Source organism: Phyllostomus hastatus, unplaced genomic scaffold (assembly GCF_019186645.2).
Source record: "Phyllostomus hastatus isolate PE091 unplaced genomic scaffold, TTU_PhHast_1.1 phas_contig_80, whole genome shotgun sequence".
Classification (NCBI taxonomy): domain Eukaryota; kingdom Metazoa; phylum Chordata; class Mammalia; order Chiroptera; family Phyllostomidae; genus Phyllostomus; species Phyllostomus hastatus.
Window position 1 is genome coordinate 30,043,720 of NW_025333960.1, and position 22,231 is coordinate 30,065,950.

General features: G+C 37.5%; 1 protein-coding gene across 2 annotated transcripts in view; it reads right to left on the bottom strand.

Annotated features, from left to right (window-relative positions):
• RPRD1A (regulation of nuclear pre-mRNA domain containing 1A) overlaps window positions 1-14,984 on the bottom strand; it is a 56,466-nt gene extending 41,482 nt beyond the window's left edge. For both annotated transcript variants that reach the window (XM_045849997.1, XM_045849998.1), the window contains exon 1: window positions 14,679-14,984. In XM_045849997.1, the coding sequence (XP_045705953.1) occupies window positions 14,679-14,829 (151 nt within the window). In that variant the 5' untranslated portion in view covers window positions 14,830-14,984. The remainder of the gene's footprint in view (window positions 1-14,678) is intronic.
• Window positions 14,985-22,231: the final 7,247 nt, after the last annotated feature.

Sequence of the window (22,231 nt, forward strand, 5' to 3'; positions counted from 1 at the left end):
GATACAAAATCAATGTTCAATAATCAGTCGCACTCTTAAATTAAAAATGAACAATCTAAAAAGAAACTAAGAAAACAATTGCATATACAATTATATAAAAGCAATAAAATAAGAATAAATTCAATCAAGGCTTGTATACCAAAAACTACAAAATGCTACTGAAAGAAACAAAAGATAGCAATAAATGGAAATACACCCCATGTTTATGAACTGGAAGAGTAAATGCAGTGTCAAACTACAAATGACATTTTTGCAGAAAAAGAAAAATTCATCCTAATATTCATATAGATTCTCATCCCAAACAGCCAAAAAAAAAATTCTAAAAAAAAAAAAAAAAGGTCAGAAGACTTGTACTTCCTAATCTCATTTTACTATAAAACTGCAGTAATCAGAATACAATTAACCCTTGAACAACACAGGTTTGAACTGCATGAGTCCACTTACATACTAATTTTTTAAAAATACTATCAATATATTTTTTCTAATGATTTGCTTACCTTTTTTGGGTCTAGCTTACTATATTAAGAATATAGTAACATACACATTCATATAACATACACACAAATGTGTTAATTGACTGTTCATGTTACTGGTAAAGCTTCCAGTCAACATTAGGCTATGAGCAAAGTTTTAGGGGAGTCAAAAGTTATATGCGGATTTTTGATGCTCTAGGGGTTGGTGCCCAAAATCACCACATTGTTCAAGGGTCAACTGTAGTATGATACAGATGTCAGAATAGACATATAGACCATGGAATAGAATAGAGCCCAGAAATAAACCCTCACACATAGTCACACTAGTCATTATGAAAACACAAATTAAAACCACATGCAGATATCATTCCACACCCATTAGGGTGACTTTTTTCACATAAACCAAAATAAGCATATCTAGAAAATGGGACCCTGGTATACTGCAAGTGGGAATATAAAAAGGCACAGCCACTGTGAACAGTATAAAAATTAAACAGAATTACCATATGACTCAGCAATTCCACTTCTGGGTGCATACTCAAAAGACCTGAAGAAGGGACTCAGATATCTGTATACCCATGTTCATAGCAGCATTAGTTACAACAGACAAAATGTGGAAACAATCCTAGTGTCACTGACGAATGAATAAAATGTGGTAAATACATACAACAGACTATTATTCAGGCCTAAATAGGAAGACACTTCTGACACACCCTATGACACAGATAAACCTTGAAGACCTCAAGCCAAATTAAATAAGCTAGCCACAAAAGAACAAATTGTATAATTTCACTTACCAGAGTTACCCAGAGTAGTCAAATTCATAGAGTAGAAGGCTGGTTGCCACAGAATGGGAAAGAGGGGATGCAGGGTTACCGTTTAATGTGTGTGAAGTTGAGAAATTGTTTAGTGGGTATGGCGTTTCAGTTTGGGAAAATGAAAAAAGTTCTGGAGATGGTTACAAAAAATGTGAATGGACTTAATGACACTGAACTTTAGAATATACATGGTTACAAGGGAGAAAATTATACTTTATGTTTACCCCAATAAAAATAAAGAGAAAAACGGTTAAAATGCTAAACTTTAAGTTGTATATAATTTACCATGATGAAAAAGCATGCATAAAAAAGACATGTACTCAAAAGTCTAGATTTAATAAAATTTAATAATTTGAACTGCTTTGATGAGCACAGTTAGAAAAGTAACATTTTGGCTGTGAGTGTGTGGTATGAAAAATACAATGACTATGAGTACAGTTTATTACTTCTGCTTTGATTAGGCACTACCAGTTTTTACCCACCTTTGCTTTTTCACCATCGAAGTGTATGTCAACACAGTGAAGGCAGGGGCAGGGGATCTCTTAGTAGCATTATGAAAATAATTTTTATTTTGTGGACCCATACAAACTCTAAAGGGTCTTGGTGACCCACCAATGGGGATCTGCTGACCGCACTTAGAAACCTTTCTCTGGGAATAAATAGGGAAACTGACTGAAAAAGCTGAAAATTATAAAGTCCTTCTCAATAAGAAAATGCTTATAACTATAGTTCATTATTTGAAAAAGATATCAGAAGGTCCTAAACCAGGCCTATCTTTAGGAGAAATGGCAAAATATTCTGCAATCCTTCTTTCAGCTCTGAAAGTCTCAGATTCTACCTATTTTTCAACATTCACGCAATAACTCCTTCAATATACATTTACTGAGAATCTATATTTAATGTGAGTTTGCTTCTGAGGGAACAAAAGAATAGGTCCAGTCTTTCATTAATAATAAACTCAGTGCAGAACAATTAAAATACAGTATAATAATTGCTATAGTAATAGCAGTTAAAAGTACTTGGGAGGTACGACCATAGAGAATGTCAGAGTGGGGAGAATCATCAAATTTGAAGACAACGCCATTGATATGGAGGCTGGAGAGAGCAAAAATAAAAGGAATTAGGTGAACAGAGCCTAAGGGACCTGTGGAACATCAGCAAGCTGACAAACATACACATTTTAAGAGTCCCAGAAAGAGGAGAGAGAGGAGCATGCATAAAGAATATCTGGGGGGGGCCAGAAACTCCCCATATCTTAAGGAAAGACATAAATCTACAAATCCAAGAAGCTCAATGAACTCCAAGTATGAACTTAGAAACCCATGCTGAGTAAGTTATAATCAAACTATCAGAAGATATAATTTTGAAAACAATAAGTGACTTGTAATGTACAAGAGAGCCTCAATAAGATCAACAGCCAATTTCTCACCAGAAATGTAAATGGCAGAAGGCAGTGAGATATCATACTTGAACCACTGAAAGAAAAAAAAAAAAACTGTCCAATATTGTATAGCCAGCAAAACTATCTTCTATAATGAAGGAGAAATTAAGACATTTCAAGCTAAGCAAAAGCTGAGGAGTTTGTTGCTAGTTGACCTGTCCTACAAGAAATGCTAAAGGAAGTCCTTCAGGCTGAAATGAAAGGACACTAGATAGTAACTAGAAGTCATATAAAGAAATAAAGAGTTCTGGCTGGTGTGGCTCAGTGGATTGAACAGCCGCCTGGGAACTGAAAGGTCACTGGTTGGATTTCCAGTCAGCTTGCCAGCCAGGTCCCCCGTTGGGGGCATGCAAGAAGCAGCCAATCCACATTGATATTTCTCTCCTCCTCCTTCCCTTCTCTCAATCAATCAATCAATCAATCAATGAAAGAAAGAGAGAAAGAAAGAGAAAGAAAGAGAGAAAGAAAGAGAGAAAGAGAGAAAGAAAGAAAGAAAGAAAGAAAGAAAGAAAGAAAGAAAGAAAGAAAGAAAGAAAGAAAGAAAGAAAGAAAAAGATTTTAAAAAGAAATAAAAAATACCAGTAAAGCTAACTACAAAAGGTACTATAAAAGCCAGTATTATGTTTTGGTTGTGACTCCTTTTTGTTTCCTATCTGATTTGAGACAAATGCATAAAACAACAATTATAAGTCTGTTAATGGGCACATAACATATAAAGATATAATGTGACAATAACAGAAAGGGGGGAGAAAACTGAATAGGACTGCTTTTTACATGCTACTATTGGTATCAATTCAAATTAGATTTTTATAAATTTAAGATGTTAAATGGAATTGAAAAGAAAAAATCATTCCCCAAAACAGGATTAGAGACTATGGACTGATGAACAATTAATTCCAGAGAGACTAGGGAAAGCTGCAGAGAGGAACTGACACCAGAGCTTGAAGGCTAGGGGACAGAGTAGAGATACGGAAAGGGAAAAGGTATATAAACACACACAGACACATGAAAGTGCAAGGTATTTATATCCTTTCTATTGGGAAGAAATTCATATAACATAAAATTAACCATGCTAAAGTATATAATTCAGGGGCATTTACTGCATTTATCTATCAAAAGTATATAACTATCACCTGTAACAGTCATTCATTCCCTATTCCTCCCTGTCCCCAGTCCCTAGCAACCACTTTCTGCCTCTGTGAATCAATCTATTCTGAATATTTCATATTAATGAAATCATACAATATGTGATCTTTTGTGTCTGATTTCTTCACTTGGCATGATTTTGAGCTTTGTCCACATTATAGCAAGAATCAGTACTTCATTCCTCTTTATGGTTGAATAATATTTTATTGCATGGATATACTGTTTTTGTTGATGGACACTGAGGCTGTTTCCACTTTTTGGGTATTGTGAATAGCAATGCTATGGGCATTCTTGTACAGTATTTGTTTGAATAGTTGCTTTCAGTTCTTTTGAATATACACCCAATAGTGGAATTCCTGGGTCACGTGATAAGTCTATCTTAACATTAGTAAGGAAGATAACTAGTTGGAGAATGATACTAGACACAAGATCAGATGAGAGTCTACTACAAGAGTGGTAGTGAAAGATGAGGGCCTAGGCACTGGATGGGAAAAGAGATATTGCTAAAATATCAATTAAAAACCTGAAGGTGAGGTATGTATTAGAGGTCAAGACGATCCTGAAGTTCTGAGTTTAGGAAACTGATAGACAGTAATGCCTTTCATTGAACTAGCAGACAGAAAGAGTAACGGAAGTGACATGGAGTGAGTAAAGATAACATGAAGAGTTGCTCTGCACAGCTGAATTTGAGGTGCTCAAGAAATACAATTCAGTGATAGAGCCTAGGGCTAAAAAAAGGATGGATCACTTGAGACATCAAAATATGGATGGTAGAAGTAAAATTTAAAGCATCAAACCCTAAATACATAAAGTGAAATTATTTTAATCATTAAGCATCTTTTATGTGCTAGTTATAGCATATCAACTGCATTTTTAATTCTAAAATAACTGAATTAAATCTATAATAAATATTAATTTACTAATTAAACTATAGTAAGTCTAGATAAAGCACTATATTACTCAGGGTTCTTTCTCCAGGGAAGCAGAACCAGTACGGTTTGTGTGTACATATAAAGAGATTATAATGCTATAAGGAACTGGCTCTTGTGATCATGGACACCGACAAGTCCCAAGATCTACGGTCAGCAAGCTAGAGACCCAGGAGAGCTGACGGTGTAGTTCCAATCTGAACGTCAGCAGGCTCAACACCCAGTAAAAACACACATTCAGTTTGAGTCCAAAGACAGGAAAGAAAGCAGTCAGGCAAGAAGACTTACCTCTTACTCACAGGAGGGTCAGCCTCTTTGTTCTACTGAGGCCTTCAACTAATAGAGGCAAGGTAATGTACTTTACTCAGTCTATAGATTCAAATGCTAAAACTCAGCCAGACCCTTGGTTGGTGTGGCTCAGTGGATTGAGCACCAGCCTGCAAAGCACAGGGTCACAGGTTTGATTCCCTGTCAGGGCATATGCCTGGGCTGTGGGGCCAGGTCCCTGGTTGGGGGTGTGCTGGGGACCTGCAAGAGGCAACTGATTATTTCTCTCCCTCTCTTTCTCTCTCCCCTCCCTCTGAAAATAAATAAAATCTTCAAAACTCAACCAGAAACATCTTCACAGACATACTCAGAATACTGTTTGACCAAGTATCTAGCCACCTCACAGTCCAGTCAATTTGATATATAATATTAACTATCATTGAGTACTGTTCAAGAAAATAACTCATTTTCTTGACATACTTTTCTTTATCCTCTACTAAGAAAACTAAATTTTTTGATAAGGCAGCAAAAATATGGTCCTTGACCAATTCAAATTTCACTTGTTTTAAAGAGCAATCAAGCAGAATATAGAACACATTATGATTTACATAAATACTAAAGATGTAGACAAAATCTGTTAAACAGATTAAAGTTTTAAACCATGCTCTTGAACCAAAATGATGCTCCGTGAGCAAAACCAAAGTATTCCATTACAAAAAATCACCAATGCAAATCACATTATCAAATTACTAAATACATTAATTAAAAATGCATTTTTCAGTTTTAAGTCTTTTAGCATAATCCTCTGACACTTCTTTATTAGGCCTGTACTAGACAGATGCAAAGTTAAACAGTTATCTTAGACTTAAGTGTACATTTCATCATGGTCTTTACAGAGCTTTACAAGGTTATCATGAACTGACATCTGAACAAGTTGGAAAGCCATTATTTATTATAATAAATATTTACTGTAACTACTATTTAAATAAATTACAAAAAATACATTTAGAATAAGACTGAACAATTCTCAGCCTAATACTAGCCATCATAAAAATGTTAATGCTCTTTAAGCTAATGTGTAAACTTAAGTGGTAACTCCAAAAATACTAATTTTTGACAAGCCAATTCTAGAGTTTACATGGAAAAACAAAATAAAAATACACAAGGGGAAAAAAAGAGTAATCTGCAGGGGTCAGGGTAGGAATAGGGGTGAGGGAGAAATGTCTCACCAGATGTGAAAACATAATACAGAATAAAGCGGTACAAATAGACTAATGGAACAGAATGATAAGTCTAGAAATACAGCAAATATCTAAACTTATATGATAAGAAGATATTTCAAATAGGTAGGGGTAATAATGAACTTTAAAAAAGCTTGTGATACATTAACACCTACCACTTCTATCAATAGGGTCTCTTAAATACCAGCTGAAACCATTAATAAAATAACTAGAATATTTAGTAACATAAATTAACATACATTAAGTTTATCCTGCCTAATTCCAAAAAGGAGTTATGAACTGAAATGTTATATTTAAAATGTCAAACACATCTGTTCTACATAAGACTACACCTGAACAATTAAAGCAAGAGTGCAAACTATGTCTATATACTTTATATAGATCCTAGTAAATTTTACTCATACTTCAAATCTCAAATCAAAGACGCCTTCCCTAATTCCTAACATGGTTAGTTTCCTAGTTAATATTTCTCCTGTGTATCTTTGTACGGTTACTAGTTTAGTAGAGTCAATTTCCCTGACTGATATGTAAGCTCCATGAAGACAGCTGTGTCTCTCACCTACTGAATCACCCATCCTAGCAAGAGCAAGAACTCAATAAGTACTTGCTGAATAATGCAAACCAACAGAAATTCTTCCTTATAGATTTCCAATAAAAAATTCATTTTATCCAAAATACACCTGTAAAATTATGGATGATCAAATTACGTTTGTTTAATGCAGGAGCATACCTTTATTTTTATTAGAAATGTTATGGTAATTGCTTAAATTAAATTTTGCAGCAGCAAAACCAATATCAAAACATTAACTTTAAAAAAAAACTTTATGTTGTAGTAAGAGAACCTAGAGAAATTACATTATAGGCCAAAAAGAAATATCAATTCAGTTTAAGTTCACAATGAGTAGGAATTAATATTTTGGAAGAAACATGTCTGCTTAAGGCAAAGCAATGTGTCCTAGCCTCTTGATCTACCCGTTTATAGGAAACAGCCTAGTTCTCAGCACAGGGTCTGTGGATCCCTAGGGTCCTCAAGACCCTTTCACAGGGTCCATGAAATCAGAACTATTTTCACAACACCCTCATTCTCTCACATGTGTACAGTGAGGTCATGTGACATATAATACAGCAAGACAATTTAAAGGCAGACATAACAATCTAGCTCTCTTCCACTAAGGCACATAAAAATTTGCAAAATCTAACACAAAATCACTCATTTCTCTAATAATTTTTAGAAAAGTTATTTTTCACTAAAAATATAATTTTGTTAACATAAAATCAATTGAGTATTATAAATTTAAAATAAGTAAATATTTTTAAACATCTTAATTTCTAATTTAACTACAGATAGACATAACTCACATAAATAAAAGATTTGGGGTCCTCAATAATTTTTAAGAGAGTAAAACTCCTTAAATCATACAGTCTAAGGATCCCTGCTCTAGACTGAAAATTCCTATACAACAACCAATTTGGTTTTTTCAAATAAATTTAAAATGAAAGAGAGGGTATCCACAGATGTAATGGGACTCGAGGAATACAATTATCAAATGCAACAAATGAACTGTACTTGGATCCTGATACAAACAAATGACTAACTGAGACAATCAAGTAAACATATACTGGCTGGACGTTTAATGATATTTTAAGAAATTAACTTTTGTTTAGTTGTTAACAAAGAGTTGAAGCTGGGTGATGACCACATGGGCGTTCATAAGAGTCATGCAGTTTGAGAACACCAAACACTTTCAGGTTTAAGAACTGACGAAATATAAACCCCATCTACCTGTTCAATTCTAACTCTAAAAGAGAAGCAAGTAACAGTATCAGACAGTATAAAAGCCAATGAATTGTCAATTCAAAATAGAATCCCTTCATTTTAAGGATTTATACTGCTACGTTTTTAAAACATACCAAAAATGTTCTTTGCCTTTCCTTTTTTTTTAAATCAAATAAATTAGAGCAGTTAAGAATGCACAGTAATTATTTCAGCACCTCTTACAAACCTCAAATCATATTCATCAACATAAATGTTAATTCAACATATTTAAGAACTTCACCAAAGGCAATACGCTGGGGTATGGAGGCTAAAAACTAAAAAGGAAAACCACTACCTGAAGGGGCCCACTCTCTACTGCTAACCAACCCATAACCCCCTACCAATAATACACTCTAAGTGATAATTAAGGCCCTGGCTGGAAAGCTCAGCTGGTTAAACTGTTGACTCCATACATCAAGGCTATGGGTTCCATCCCTGGTCAGGGCACATACAAGAGTCAACCAATGAATGCATAAACAAGTGGAACAAAAATAGATGTTTCTCTATCTCCCTCTCCCTCTTTCTCTAAAACCGATTTTAAAAAGTGATAATTAGTTCTGTGAAAATGTCTAATACAGTGTTATTGAAAACAAAGTGCTGATTTTAACAAATGATTACAATACAAGGAAAATCTCATCTTAAATAATCTAACATTGAGTTGCCAATTGGGAGAAAAACAGTAACAAACATTCAAAGGCTAAACATTTCCAGGTTTGGCTCTTTGCATTCCCAACTATTTTTTCACCTCAGCATTTTCATATATTCTCAGTGGCTGAATGCCCCCTTTCCTTATGGAATAGCTGGGTCAGAAAGGTTTTTGTGGGTTTTTAAAAAATTCAAACTCAGTCTACAGAGATAATTTCCCCTCACCATCTTAACTATGCATGGTTTTCCTCCTTAAATGGGCTTAATGAAAAATTTCTTGTTTGTTTTTTGCCCTCCCCATGAGACTGTAAGTTCTATAAAGGCAGGAACAAACTTGCTTTCCTTGTTATTTTTTAATTGAAATATATGACATAAAAACTTCATTTTATCAGTGCAATATCCAATGCCTGACACAAAGAAGATAATAGAGTGAATTAGTATTCTCTAAAGCAAGGGTCCCCAACCCCTAGGCTAAGGACCAGACAGCAAGCAACTGAAGCCTCATCTGTATTTACAGCCGCTCCCCATCGCTCACATTACCTCCTGAGCTCTGCCTCCTGTCAGATCAGCAGCAGCATTAGAGTCTCACAGGAGCAGGAACCCTGCTGTTAACTGTGCAGGCGAGGGACCTAGGGTGCATGCTCCTTATGAGAATCTACTGCCTAGTGATCTGAGGTGGAGCTGAGGTGGTGGTGCTAGTGCTGGGGAGCAGCTGCAAATACAGATCACCATTAGCAGAGAGGTTTGACTGCACAGAGACCATAATAAATCCATTGCTTGCAGATTTCACAATGGCAGGTGAGCTGATTGTACTGCTGCCATGGTGGCTGGCTTTGTCATAATCTGACACTTCAGTCTGCTTGTGGCCCACTTATTTTATTTACCACTTCCATCTGCGCCTCTTTCCTGCACTGCGCACTTGTCTTAGTCACAGTTTTGGTAAGCCCACATGCTAACCCTAGCATGTGGTTGAGTTGTGTAATTATTTCACTATCTATTACAATGTAATAGTAATAAAAAGGAAGTGCACAATAAATGTAATGTACCTGAATCATCCCAAAACCACCCCCCCAACCCCAGCCGAGGAAAAATTGTCTTCTATGAAACCGGTCCCTTGTGCCAAAAAGGTTGGGGACCACCACTCTGAAGTGAAAAGACAACTTACTGAATGGGAGAAAATCTTTGTAAGTCACAGATGCAACAAGTAACTTGTACATAGAATACTTAAAGAACACTTACAAAAGACTGCATACAAAAGGCCAATAAGCACATGAAAATATGCTCAAAATCTTTAGTCATCATGGAAAGGCAAATCAAAATCACAAGATACCACTTTATACCCAAGGTGGGGGAGGGCTATAATAAAAAAGAGAGATAATAACAAGTGTTGGCAGAGATGTGTAGAAATTGCATCCTCATGCACATTATGAATGTATAATGATGAAGTCACTGTGGAAAATAGTCTGGCAGTTCCTCAAAAGGTTGTATGTAGGTTCCTACATGATGACCTAATTTTTCTACTCCTAGGTATCTATCGAAGAAAAATTAAAACAAATCCACACAATAACCTGTATGCAAATGCTCATAGCAACATTATTTTTAACATCTTGGAAGTGAAAGCAATCCAATGTCTATCAACTGATAAAAAGAAAAATTCATACAATGGATTATTATATCGCCATAAAAAGGAATGAAGTGCTGATACATGCTACAACATGGATGAACCTGGAAAACATGTCAACCAAAGGAAACCAGGCACAAAAGACTAAACATAGTGTGATTCCATTTAATGAAATGCTAAGGACAGGCAAATCTAGAGAGACAAAGTTCTATATATTGTCGTGTGTAATGTGCACTATGGCCCAAATTTTGAGGGAAAATAAGGATGTGCATTATACATGGGCAGTACTAATTCTGTATCTATATAAATGTTTTTAATTCTTTTATTTATTCTTATTCATTACAAGTGTAACTCTAGAAAGCAATAATGAAATCTGTATGCAAAACAATACCCTGGAACATGATCATTGGTTTTGTTTCTTAACATAAATAAATAAAAATTGAATTAAAAAATTAAAACTAATGATTTTTTTCCTGAAAGTTTAGGCCAAAAACATGGGTGTGCATTATACATGGTAAAATAAGGTAAATTGGTGGTTGCCTAAGGCTACGGAAGGTGGGGGGGAGAGGTGGGGAGGAGAGGTTGCGGGATGATGGCTAAAAGGCACAAGCTTTCTTTTTGATGATAAAAATGTTCTAAAACTGATTGTGGTGATGGTTTTACAACCACTGAGCTGTATATTTTAAAAGGCTGAATTGTGAGGTATGTTCATTACATCTCAATAAAGCCATTACATAACAACAAAATGGTCACTTACAATTCTGATTACACTCTATTGCATTTGTCAGGGAAAGTACAGCTACTTGGTCTTCATAAAGGCCTTGGGTATATCCTTCCAAAAAGAAATTCTTTCAGGAGACAAAGATAGAGCAGGAAGAAAAGAGGGGAAATCTTCATAATTGAAGGAGTACCATGTCTGACGTATTTTACATACTCATTCTTATATTTTAAACAGTAATTTTTTCCTACCAACGTCACATTTTTCTCTTCTTTGAACACTTCAAGAAACTAAAGAGTGTCTAACTTAATAGAAAATATTCAACCAATTTTCCTTAGTTTATTCCTTGATTTCAAATTTGATCTATTCCTTTCATAAATACTTATTTTGCAGATATAATGTGAGCATTCAAGATACCACATTAAGATGACTAAAACGTCCTATACTCAGTAAATTACTGCCATTATCATTAAGCTACAGGAGATGAAGAATCCTAAAATGATTGGCAAAACTGGAGAGAGGGGTGAGGATGAAAAGGCTATGCCTACAAAGACATAGTCATGGATCAAGAAAGGAAGCCCTTGGCAGATAATCCCAGAACTGAGAACTGTACGCGCAGCATCATGACCTTCTCCACCCCTATTACCATCACTACCAGCATCACCCAACATCATTCTCCTCCTAAAGCATCTATTTACATGTCTTTAATTTTTCTAATTATGAGCATTTATATATAATGAAAATATCCCCCAAAACAGATAAGAAATAACATAGCTTACCATTTCCGACATTTGTATGAATTAAAAAAAAAATTATATGAAATATAAGATGACATGATTTCATTTCATTTCTTCTTTCCCTTATGGTAACTAACCACGATGGACAAATAAAAGGGGTTCCATGGAAAGTAACCTCACAGGATGATCTCATCATAAATTCCTCACTGGGCAGGTAATGGAGGGGGGGGGGGTAATCCTGCCCCAGGCCTATAACCTCTTTAGTGGAAGGTTTTTTAAGCCAGCCCTGCCCATTGTATTTAATGCATCTAAATTAACAAACCTTTGAAATATCAGAATACCCCTGAAAGGGTATTCTCAAGAGAACACATAACCCTCAAGAGAACACATAATCTTGTTAAGTATCCTGTAATCCAATTCCTGCCTTGTCTCCCCCTCCTGAATTTCAAATGCAGGAAAGCTGTAAAACTGTTATTCTCCAGAGCATTTTAGATCTTGCTCTCTGGCCTATGCCGTCAATTTGGCTAAAATAAACTCTAATAAAAATTCTCTACAGGGCCCTGGCTGGTGTGACTCAGTGGATTGAGCACTGGCCTGCAAACTGAAAGGTCACCAGTTTAATTCCCAGTCAGGACACATGCCTGGGTTGAGGGCCAGGTCCCTGGCTGATGGGCGAAAGGCAACTGATTGATGTATCTCTTGCACATTGATGTTTCTCTACCTCTCTCTCTCTCCATACTTTCCCCTCTCTATATAAAAAGTAAATAAATAAAAATCTTTTTTAAAAATTCTGTACAGGTTTGTATGTTTCTGTTAACACCACTATCTTAGAATATAGTACTAATCCCTAGTATGCATATAACTGAAACTACAGATATCTGAAAACTATAGTATTTTTTTGCATGTTTCAAACTACTAAATGGCATACTGGTCTGCACTTTGCTTTCTCAGCTCAACATTTTGTTTGTTTATTGTTGTTTTTTAAACCATCATGTTTCATGTTAGCCCTACTTCATTCATGAAAATTGCTGGACAATACCATATTACATGAATATCACAATATGTTTATTTGTCCATACTTTAACTAATTTTGTTATTAACAGACTGCAATAAACATAATTCCTTGAGCACAAGTACTAACTTCTAGGATATTATTCCTAGAAAGAAAACAAATAAAACTGCCGGGTCAAAGGATATATTATCTTCAACTTCATTAGAGGTTATTAAGCTGATCTTTTTACATTCCAACCAGCAGTGTAGAAGTTTCTGTTTCTCCTCATCCTCACCAACTCCTGGTATTGTCACAGTTTTAAATTTCACAAGCTAAAGAATATAAAGTGGTACCTCACTGCTTTATTTTTTTTTTTTCTGATTAGACTATCACTTATTGGCCTTTCAGTTTCCTATCATGTGAAATGCCTTTAACAGCACTGCCATTTTTCTGTTGACACCATTTTTCTGCTGATTTGTGGTAGTTCTCAAAATAGTCTGGTATCAATCCCTTATTGGTTATATGTTTCTAAATGCTCTTACCCACCCGGCCCAAAAGAGGATAAGCCTGTTGCTGATTTTGAAATCTAGTAAGGCATGAAAGCAAAGATAATTCCTGCCTTCTCGAAGTTCAAAGCTATTTTCCAGACCTTTACATCTGGATTTCTCAAACCTTTCTGGCCACTCACAGAAGATAAATTCCTCCTTGAGAGCCAATACACATACACATAAATATGAACTAAAAGATGGAGCTCTAAATCAATTTCTTCTACTGTATTAACCACAAGCAATCACACAAGAGAAGGATAATTTGTCTCCAGTCTATACAGCCAATGCTACACTGGCTCTCATGTTAATACATCATACAGCTTTCATATGGGCCGTGAAAAGCCATGTTTTGATTAATAACGGTTTATTAAACCCCATAATTAATAAATAACCATCTTTTCCCTACATCAGAATGTCTGAAACAGCAATGAAGAGTGCCCACTCTCTCCACCCAATGAATTAAGGGGCAAACCCAGATTAAACAAATGAATTTTGAAAATTTTCAGTCGCACTAATAACATGCAATCAGTTCTTACAGATAAAGGTGCAGAAGTGAATGATTCTGGATCGTTTAGTGACAGCAGACTACTGCTCAAAAGTTAACTTCATTTACAGCACTGTCGAAGGTTCTGCAAACTAAAGGCACTGCCCCAGACTCACATATAATCAGAGCAAGAAAGGACCTTAGATCACTTAATCCAATTCCCTCATATTCAGCTGAGGCAAACTGCAACACCGGAATTACGAAATTTGCCCAGTACAAGTCTTCTAAAATCTATACATTTAGGAGTCTTTCCATTGCATTACACATCTTATTGTAGACTCCCCAGTTCTAAAACTCCGATTCCTTTATTGATTTTACAAGATTGAGTTGATGTGTTACAGAAATGATGGCAGTTAACTCCCAACCCTACAGCAATCTTTTCCTTTCCACACTTCCCTACCTTTCTCCTTACCCAGCCTCCATTATTGATGTGCAGAATGAAAAAAAAAAGATACCTGACTGCCTGAATTTCTGGCCCTAATTAGGTGTGGAGTCCTCAGCCCCTGGTTACTATTTGTGTCAAATCAATAGCTCTTTTTTAATCCTTCGCTCTTTATTCAGCAATACCTACAAAGTGCCGACTTTGCGGGAAGCGCAGTGCACGCTGCTCCTCCAAACCCCCGGGACACCGGAGCCAGGGAGCTGGGGATACCGGGTAGGGGAGTGGCAAGCGGCCGGGAGCTGGGGTCGCTGGGGGAAATGGGGCTTCCGAGGAGGTGGGCTGGGGGTCCCGGGCGACTCACCTTTACGCAGCTCCCGCTCCCACACGGTCACGATAGGGCGCGAATGCTTGCGGTGGTGGATGAGCCACAGGGACAAGGTCTGCACGCTCTGCTGCGAGTTGCTCAACTCCGACAGCTTCTTCTCCAGCGCCGCCTCAGAGAAGGCGGACATGCCTCCGACACGCGTTCACGCCGTCCCACGCTGTGGGGCAGAGGGGAGGAGAGTTTCCCCGCACTAGCTGCGGCCTCGCCCCCTCACCCCACCCTTCCTCACGCCCTCGCCACCGCCGCCTCTACATCCAAACCCCGCCGCAAACCAGCAAGATGGCGTCCGGCCGGCAGTGACGTCACGGCCCACCCTCGGAAGAGGCGAGGCCGAGAGGCGCGACCTCGGAGAGGCGCTCGAGGGGCGAATCCAGCGCTCGCGGGGTGGGCCGGGCATGCTGTCTGAGTCTGAGCCGGCCGGTGGGGCGGGGTTTGCCTGGCCTGGAGCTCTCAGTAAAGGAAAAGTGTCAGTGCCGAGAAAGGAGTGATTAAAAATCTCTACATAGGCGTGTAAATTGGTACAGTCATTTTAAAGATTACTTGGAATGATATGTTTTAAAATACACCTTCCTGTGACCCTGCAATTTCATTGCTGTCGATGCTAGGGAAACACCAGCATGTTTGCACAAGGAGCTCTTTTTGTACTAGTTCTGTCCAGCTCAGTCACAGTGAAGAGTTGGGGCATTCAGAGCCAGGTAAATGGCTGAATTAATTGTGGTACTTATGAAGAGCTTAAAAGATAAATAAATCCAGTCGTGGATAGGATTTTTTTAATTGCAGAAGGAAAAGTACGGTATAACATTTGTTTTATAAAAGTATATTTTATAAAATTTTATGAATTCTTAAGTATGTAAATGTATGGCAAAAGGTCTACCATATACAGTGCATCAATAGTGGTGTCAGAGAGAGGATCAGAATTGGAGTCCTTAAGCTGTGTCTATATTGTTTCCATTTTTTTATGAGAACATAGGTCATGCATCACTTACATAATTAAAAAATAATCTCACTGAATTCAGCACATTGTGACATCGTACTTGTCTATAATATTCACAGAAGAAACAGATAGTTACTGTCACATTCCAAATACTAATACAGGAAACTGCCGAAAGACACATAAGAAACCACAGGAATTCCTAAACCATGTTTTGAAAAGTACTGTTCAAGAACTCTGCACCAACTAGGCATCAAATATGTTTATTTATTTACTTGTTTGGTTACAAGTTTGGTTTATCTTCCCTATTTCTAATGTCACTTTAACTTGCTGTTTGGAAATACCTCAAGTAATTTTCCATCTCTTCCTCTCAGGCCAATATGTATTTCTGTCTGCACACTCCTCTCTTTCCCCTATTGTTCATTCTTTTGTTTATATGATCTACTTAGGCTAAATTTCAACCTTAACTTAGTCGGAGTTTGAACGTGTCTTCCTAAATGTATCATCAACATTATTCCCTTCCACGATCCACAGCCACCAAAATTTCTACATATCATCTCCCAAATCATGTCTTCGTCAGAGACTCCAATTCTTCCCACTCCCTTGTCTATCTCAATTCTACCTGAACTTTATAAACCACCTTAAATTCTACCTTCTTTTCTTTCCCAACCATTTTAATGCATGTAAGAAGTTACTTCCTGTGTCACTTACCAACTTGAATGCCTTATTTAGCACTTACACTGCTAGCCTATGTTATTTATAATTGTGTACATATCTTCTCTCCCCACCTAGGTTTTGCTTTCAATTACTCAGCCAAAGCACCAAGTCTTCTGTCTTCCTTGGTCCTCGGTCTAATTTGGCTGCTCCTGCTCTGGACTCGCACAGTATTCTGTACATGACTATACCACACTTTTCTACACTGGGCTGTTAGATGTATATTTATTGACATTGTTACTTATTGCTGTGTTTTCAAAATAGTGACTGTAACGGTTTATGTCCTTAGATAATTACGACATTTTCATATCTTGTATACTCTGATTATACTTCTTAATTTTGTCTTCCCAAATATAGGTCTCAAAGTCAGAATGATGCTTTTTTTTTTTCATAAACAATCTTTGACTTTCCTGGAATGACTACCAAGTAACAACTAAAAAAAAAAAGGAAGGCTATCACAAGAAGAGACTTTATATCAATATTGTTAATGAATATTGATGCAAAAATCCTTAACAGAATACTAGCAAACCAAATCTAGCATCATATTAAGAGGATTATACATCATGACTAAGTGGGATTTATCCCAAGAATGCAAGGGTGGTTCAAATACAAAAATTAATATAATATACTATTTTGATAGAATGAAGAAAAAACTCATGATCATCTCAATTGGTGCAAAAAAAATCATTTGACAAAATCCAGTGCCCTTTCATTACAAGAAAGAAACTCATCATGTAGGAATAGTAGGGAACTTTCTCAACATAATAAAAGACATGTAATGAACACACAAAAATCTGTTGTATTTCTATATACTAGTAATGAACAATTTGAAAATGAAATTAGGAAAACAATCTCATTTACAATAATATAAAAAACAAATAGGAATAAATTTGTTTGTTTATTTATTTACTTATTCCCTCAGGAATAAATTTAACCAAGGAGATTTTGAGGTATACACTGAAAACTACAAAGCATTGTTGAAAGAAATCAAAGAAAACCTAAGTAAGTGGAAAGACATGGATTAAAAGGCATATTGTTGGTGACTTCCGGCCAAGATGGAGGCATAGGTGGATGCACCATACCTCCACACACAACCAAGATTGGAACAACAATTTAGAGGTAGAATAACACTCAGAACTGATAGAAAATTTATCTGAATGGAAGTCGAACAGCCAAGAAGTTGAAAAAGACCCGTTCATCCAGACCGATAGGAGGGGTGGAGACAAGCAGCGGGGCTCGGGTCGCGGCTTGGAGAACAGGGAGAGTTGGACACATAAAGCAACTGGGAGCGCGTAAGGCATCTGGGGCACACAAGATCACAGCAGGTGGACCCTGAGTACACAAGTGGCAGCTGGCGGACCCAGTGAGGCGGAGATTGTGGACCAGGGCAGAGGACGCAACCCAGGATCCCAGGGAAGAGACTGAGGCCCCACGGAGAACGGAGCTACCGCCATTGTTCCCTCTCGACCCCGCCCTCACATACGTCACATTATAGCGACTGGGGTGCCCAGCCCTGGCGAACACCTAATGCTCCACCCTTCACCGTGACAGGAGCCATCAGGCCCCCCCAAAAAAGAGACAGATGGCTCAAACAGAAGAACAAATCAGTGCCCCTGAACTCATCCTTTTGAGCAACCAAGAGATAGCTAACCTATCAGATGCACAGTTCAAAACACTGGTGATCAGGAAGCTCACAGAATTGGTTGATTTTAGGTGCAAATTAGATGAACAAATGCAGGTTACCATAAAAGAAATGAAGGAAAATGCATAGGGAACCAATAGTGATGGGAAGGAAACTGGGACTCAAAACAATAGAGTGGACCAGAAGGAAGAAAGAAACAACCAAACAGAAAAGAATGGAGAAATAAGAATTCAAAAAAAATGAGGAGAAGCTTAGGAACCTCTAGGACATCTTTAAACGTTCCAACATCCGAATTATAGGGGTACCAGAAGGGGAAGAGGAAGAACAACAGATTGAAAATGTATTTGAACAAATAATAAAGGAGAACTTCCCCATTCTGGCAAAGGAAATAGACATCCAGGAAATCCAGGAAGCTCAGAGAGCCCCAAAGAAGTTGGACCCAAAAAGAAACACACCAAGGCACATCATAATTACATTAGCCAAGGTAAAAATGAAGGAGAGAATCCTAGAAGCAGCAAGAGACAAGGGGACAGTAACCTACAAAGGAGTTCCCATCAGACTGTCAGCTGATTTTTCAAAAGAGACCTTACAGGCAAGAAGGGGCTGGAAAGAAGTATTCCAAGTCATGAAAGACAAGGACCTATATCCCAGATTACTCTACCCAGCAAAGCTTTCATTTAGAATGGAAGGGCAGATAAAGTGCTTCTCAGATAAGGTCAAGTTCAAGGAGTTCATCATCACCAAGCCCTTATTTTATGAAATGTTAAAGGGACTTATCTAAGAAAAGAAGATTTAAAAAAATGTATAGTAAAAGAACAGCAAACTCACAATTATTAACAACCACACCTAAAACAAAACCAAAAGAAACTAAGCAAACAACTAGAACAGGAACAAAACCACAGAAATGGAGATCACATGGAGGGTTAGCAAGAGGGGAGTGGGAGGAGGAGAGCGGGGGAAAAGGTACAGAGAATAAGTAGCATAGATTGTAGGTTGAAAATAAATAGGGGGAGGGTAAGAATAGTATGGGAAATGTAGAAGCTAAAGAACTTATAAGTATGACACATAGACATGACTAAAGGGGGGGATATGGGTGGGAGAGGGTGTACAGGGTGGAGGGGAGTGAATGGGGGGGAATGGGACAACTGTAATAGCATAATCAATAAAATATATTTAAAAAAAGAAAAGAAAATATAGTTCTTTAAATAAAATTAAAATGTATGAAAAAAAGAAAAAATTATGAGCCAAAAAAAATAAGTTTAATCCAAGTTAAATTATGTATAAGTAAACTATTAATATACATATGTTTCAATGATGTTGCACTTCTCAGGTTTAAGAAGCATAGTAATGTTCATATGCAGCCTACTAAAGATTTCACTTATTGGTTTCCAGATTTAAATATTCTTGTAAATAGATGGTATGTATAATACAGCTTATGAACTAAGTTAAAGGCACTGGAGATGTTTTTAATACTCTTAGGATAATTATAAATGAATTCTCTATTCTGATAATGGTACTAAATATAGTAAGTTATGGAAAGCTGTTTAGTCTAATCACTAATAGGTGTGAACTGCCAACGTCCTTATCAGCCACCTAGTCACCTTCTACCTGATCTTAAACCGAGAACTTTTAAGGTTCTGCAGGAGATTGGAGAATAACGTCAATGAACAGGCCTTAGCAAGTGCGGTTTCAACTTACATAGCAGTGAAATCCCAATGTGTTGATCCTTTGATTTAAATCTGTCAGTCAGAGAGATGCAAGCCATCATCAATTTATTGTGTTCTGGTTATCTCTTAAAGCATAACAAACCAGCCTAAAACAGTGACTTCTTTACCAATTACAGTTTTAACCTCACATTCTTCCTTCCATGTAGAATAACTTCATTAAGATAACCAATAAGACAATTATTTCTGCTTTCTGGCAGCATCCAATCCAGTGCAAAGTCCCATTTCCTTGAAACTGTCCACAAATCACCTAACACAAGCCTAAATGCTCTATGTTCTTGCTAACTCCCCCTTACTAGAGCCACTGCATGGTTCCCCCTGGTGTACAGTTTCCCTCATTGCAATAAAGCCAAAAATCCAATTTGTTCAACTGCGGTGTGTTCCTGGTCGTCTCAGGTAGGAGGACATTGACATTCTGAACACTTAATATGAACTGGGTACTAGAGATACAGCAATGAAAATAAAGCATACAAAAAAAAATCTCTGCTGCTTGTATAACTTACATGGTGGTGAGAAATAAACCATGTATTTAAGTGCAATACATGTCATGTTTGGTTAAGTGCCATGAAGAAAAACAAAGGGGGAGTGAGTGGAGAGTAGCCAGGGAAAGTCTTACTGGGATGACATTTTAAGATCAAAAGAAGAGCGAGCATGAGCCATGCAGCTGTTTCAGGGTACTCCAAGCAGAGGGAACAGCAAATGCAAAGGCTAATGAGACAATAGTGTGCCTTGTGTGGCATAAGAAACAGCAAGGAGAGCCCATATGGCTCCAGTGGGGCAATCAGAGAAAGAGCAATAGGAGCTGGAGAATGAGACAAGGTAGAGGAGGGAATGATCATATGGCACCTTGTAAACCACTACTAGGACTTTGGCTTTTACCCTGAGATGGAGAGTTGTTGGAAAGTGTTGACAGAAAAATTACATGGCCTTGTTTACTTTTTAATTAAAAAACAAACAATCCAGTAGCTGTGTTGAAAAGAGACTAAGTAACCTAGATGCCCATCAGTAAATGAATGGATCAAAAACCTATGGTACATTTACACAATGGAATTCTATGCAGCAGGAAGAAAGAAGGAGCTCCTACCCTTTGCAACAGTTTGGATGGAGCTGGAAAGCTATATGCTAAGCGAAATCAGCCAGGCAGTGAAAGACAAATACCATATGATCTCACCTTTAACAGGAACCTAATCAACAAAACAAAGAAACAAGCAAAATATAACCAAAGACACTGAAATAGAGGACAGGCTGACAGTGTTCAGAGGGGAGAGAAGAGGGAATTTCAGGGGAGAATGGGTAGGGTTTACAGGAACAAATTTAAAGGACACACGGACAAAAACTAGGGGGAGGGTAGTAATGGGAGGGAAGTGGGGAGGGTTGGGTGGGTGGACTGGTTTGGGAGTAAAAGGGAGAAAACTGTACTTGAACAATGATTGAAATAAAAAAATAAAAATGTAAATTATAAACAAACACCAAAAAAAAAAAAGAAAGAAAGAAAAGAGACTGGGCAAGGGAGGGCAAAGGAGGAAGCAGGGAGACAAGGTACTTGCCACAACCCAGCAAGAAATGATGATTTGAACTAGGCTGGAAACACAGGAAGTGAAAAGCAGGCAGATTCTGGATTTATTTGGAAAGCAGAACATGCCAGATTTACTAGTGGGGAGCCAGGGATCAAAGAAAAATAAAGGAAGACATTAAGGTTTTCGGTTTTCAGCCCAAGCTAAAGTTGGAAGGCTGAAGTTGCCATTAATTGAGATAGGGAAGACAGTGGGAGAACAGGTTTTGGTGGGGAGGAAAGAACAAGAATTCATATTAAATTTGCAATTACAAGTGGAGCTGTTGGGTAATTGAATAGCCTACAATTTAGAGAAAATATCTCAGCTGGCATTATATCTTTTGACTATAGACAATATTTAAAATCTTGAGACTGAACAAGATCACCAAGCAGGGGAGTGCAGACTGGCAGAAAAGATAAAAAACTGAGTTAAGGGCATTCCTATGTTTAGGAGTTGGGAAAGTAAGATGAAATAAGCTAAAAATATCCAAAGGAATAGCCATTGAGTTAGTAGGAAACCAGTATTATGGCATCCTGGAACCCCAAAGAACACATCTGAAGGAAGAAATGATCACTGATGTCAAATACTGCTAACAAAACAAGATTGTTGGGAACTTCCCTGCCTGGTTTGAGAAGCTGTAACCCTCCATGGCTAAGGCTGAGTGAGCAACCTTCGGACCATAAGTCACTAAGGAGACAAAGCTTATCTCCCTGGCAGGGGTGCCACCACTGCCCCTTTTACTTCATACTGCCTGGCCCCCAGAGCATGATCTGTTAGCCAATGATGGGTAGATTCCTCAAGGGAGGGATAATCTGAAACAGGCATGATCATGGGGGTGGGGGTAAGGAAGGACTTGGGGGGCTATAGCAAAAGGGGGTGATGGACCTTTGCCCCTCAGCTTTGACATAGGCTGAATACTCATTCTGTCTGTGAGAAGCCTCCTAATTTCTTGGCTGCCTTTACTT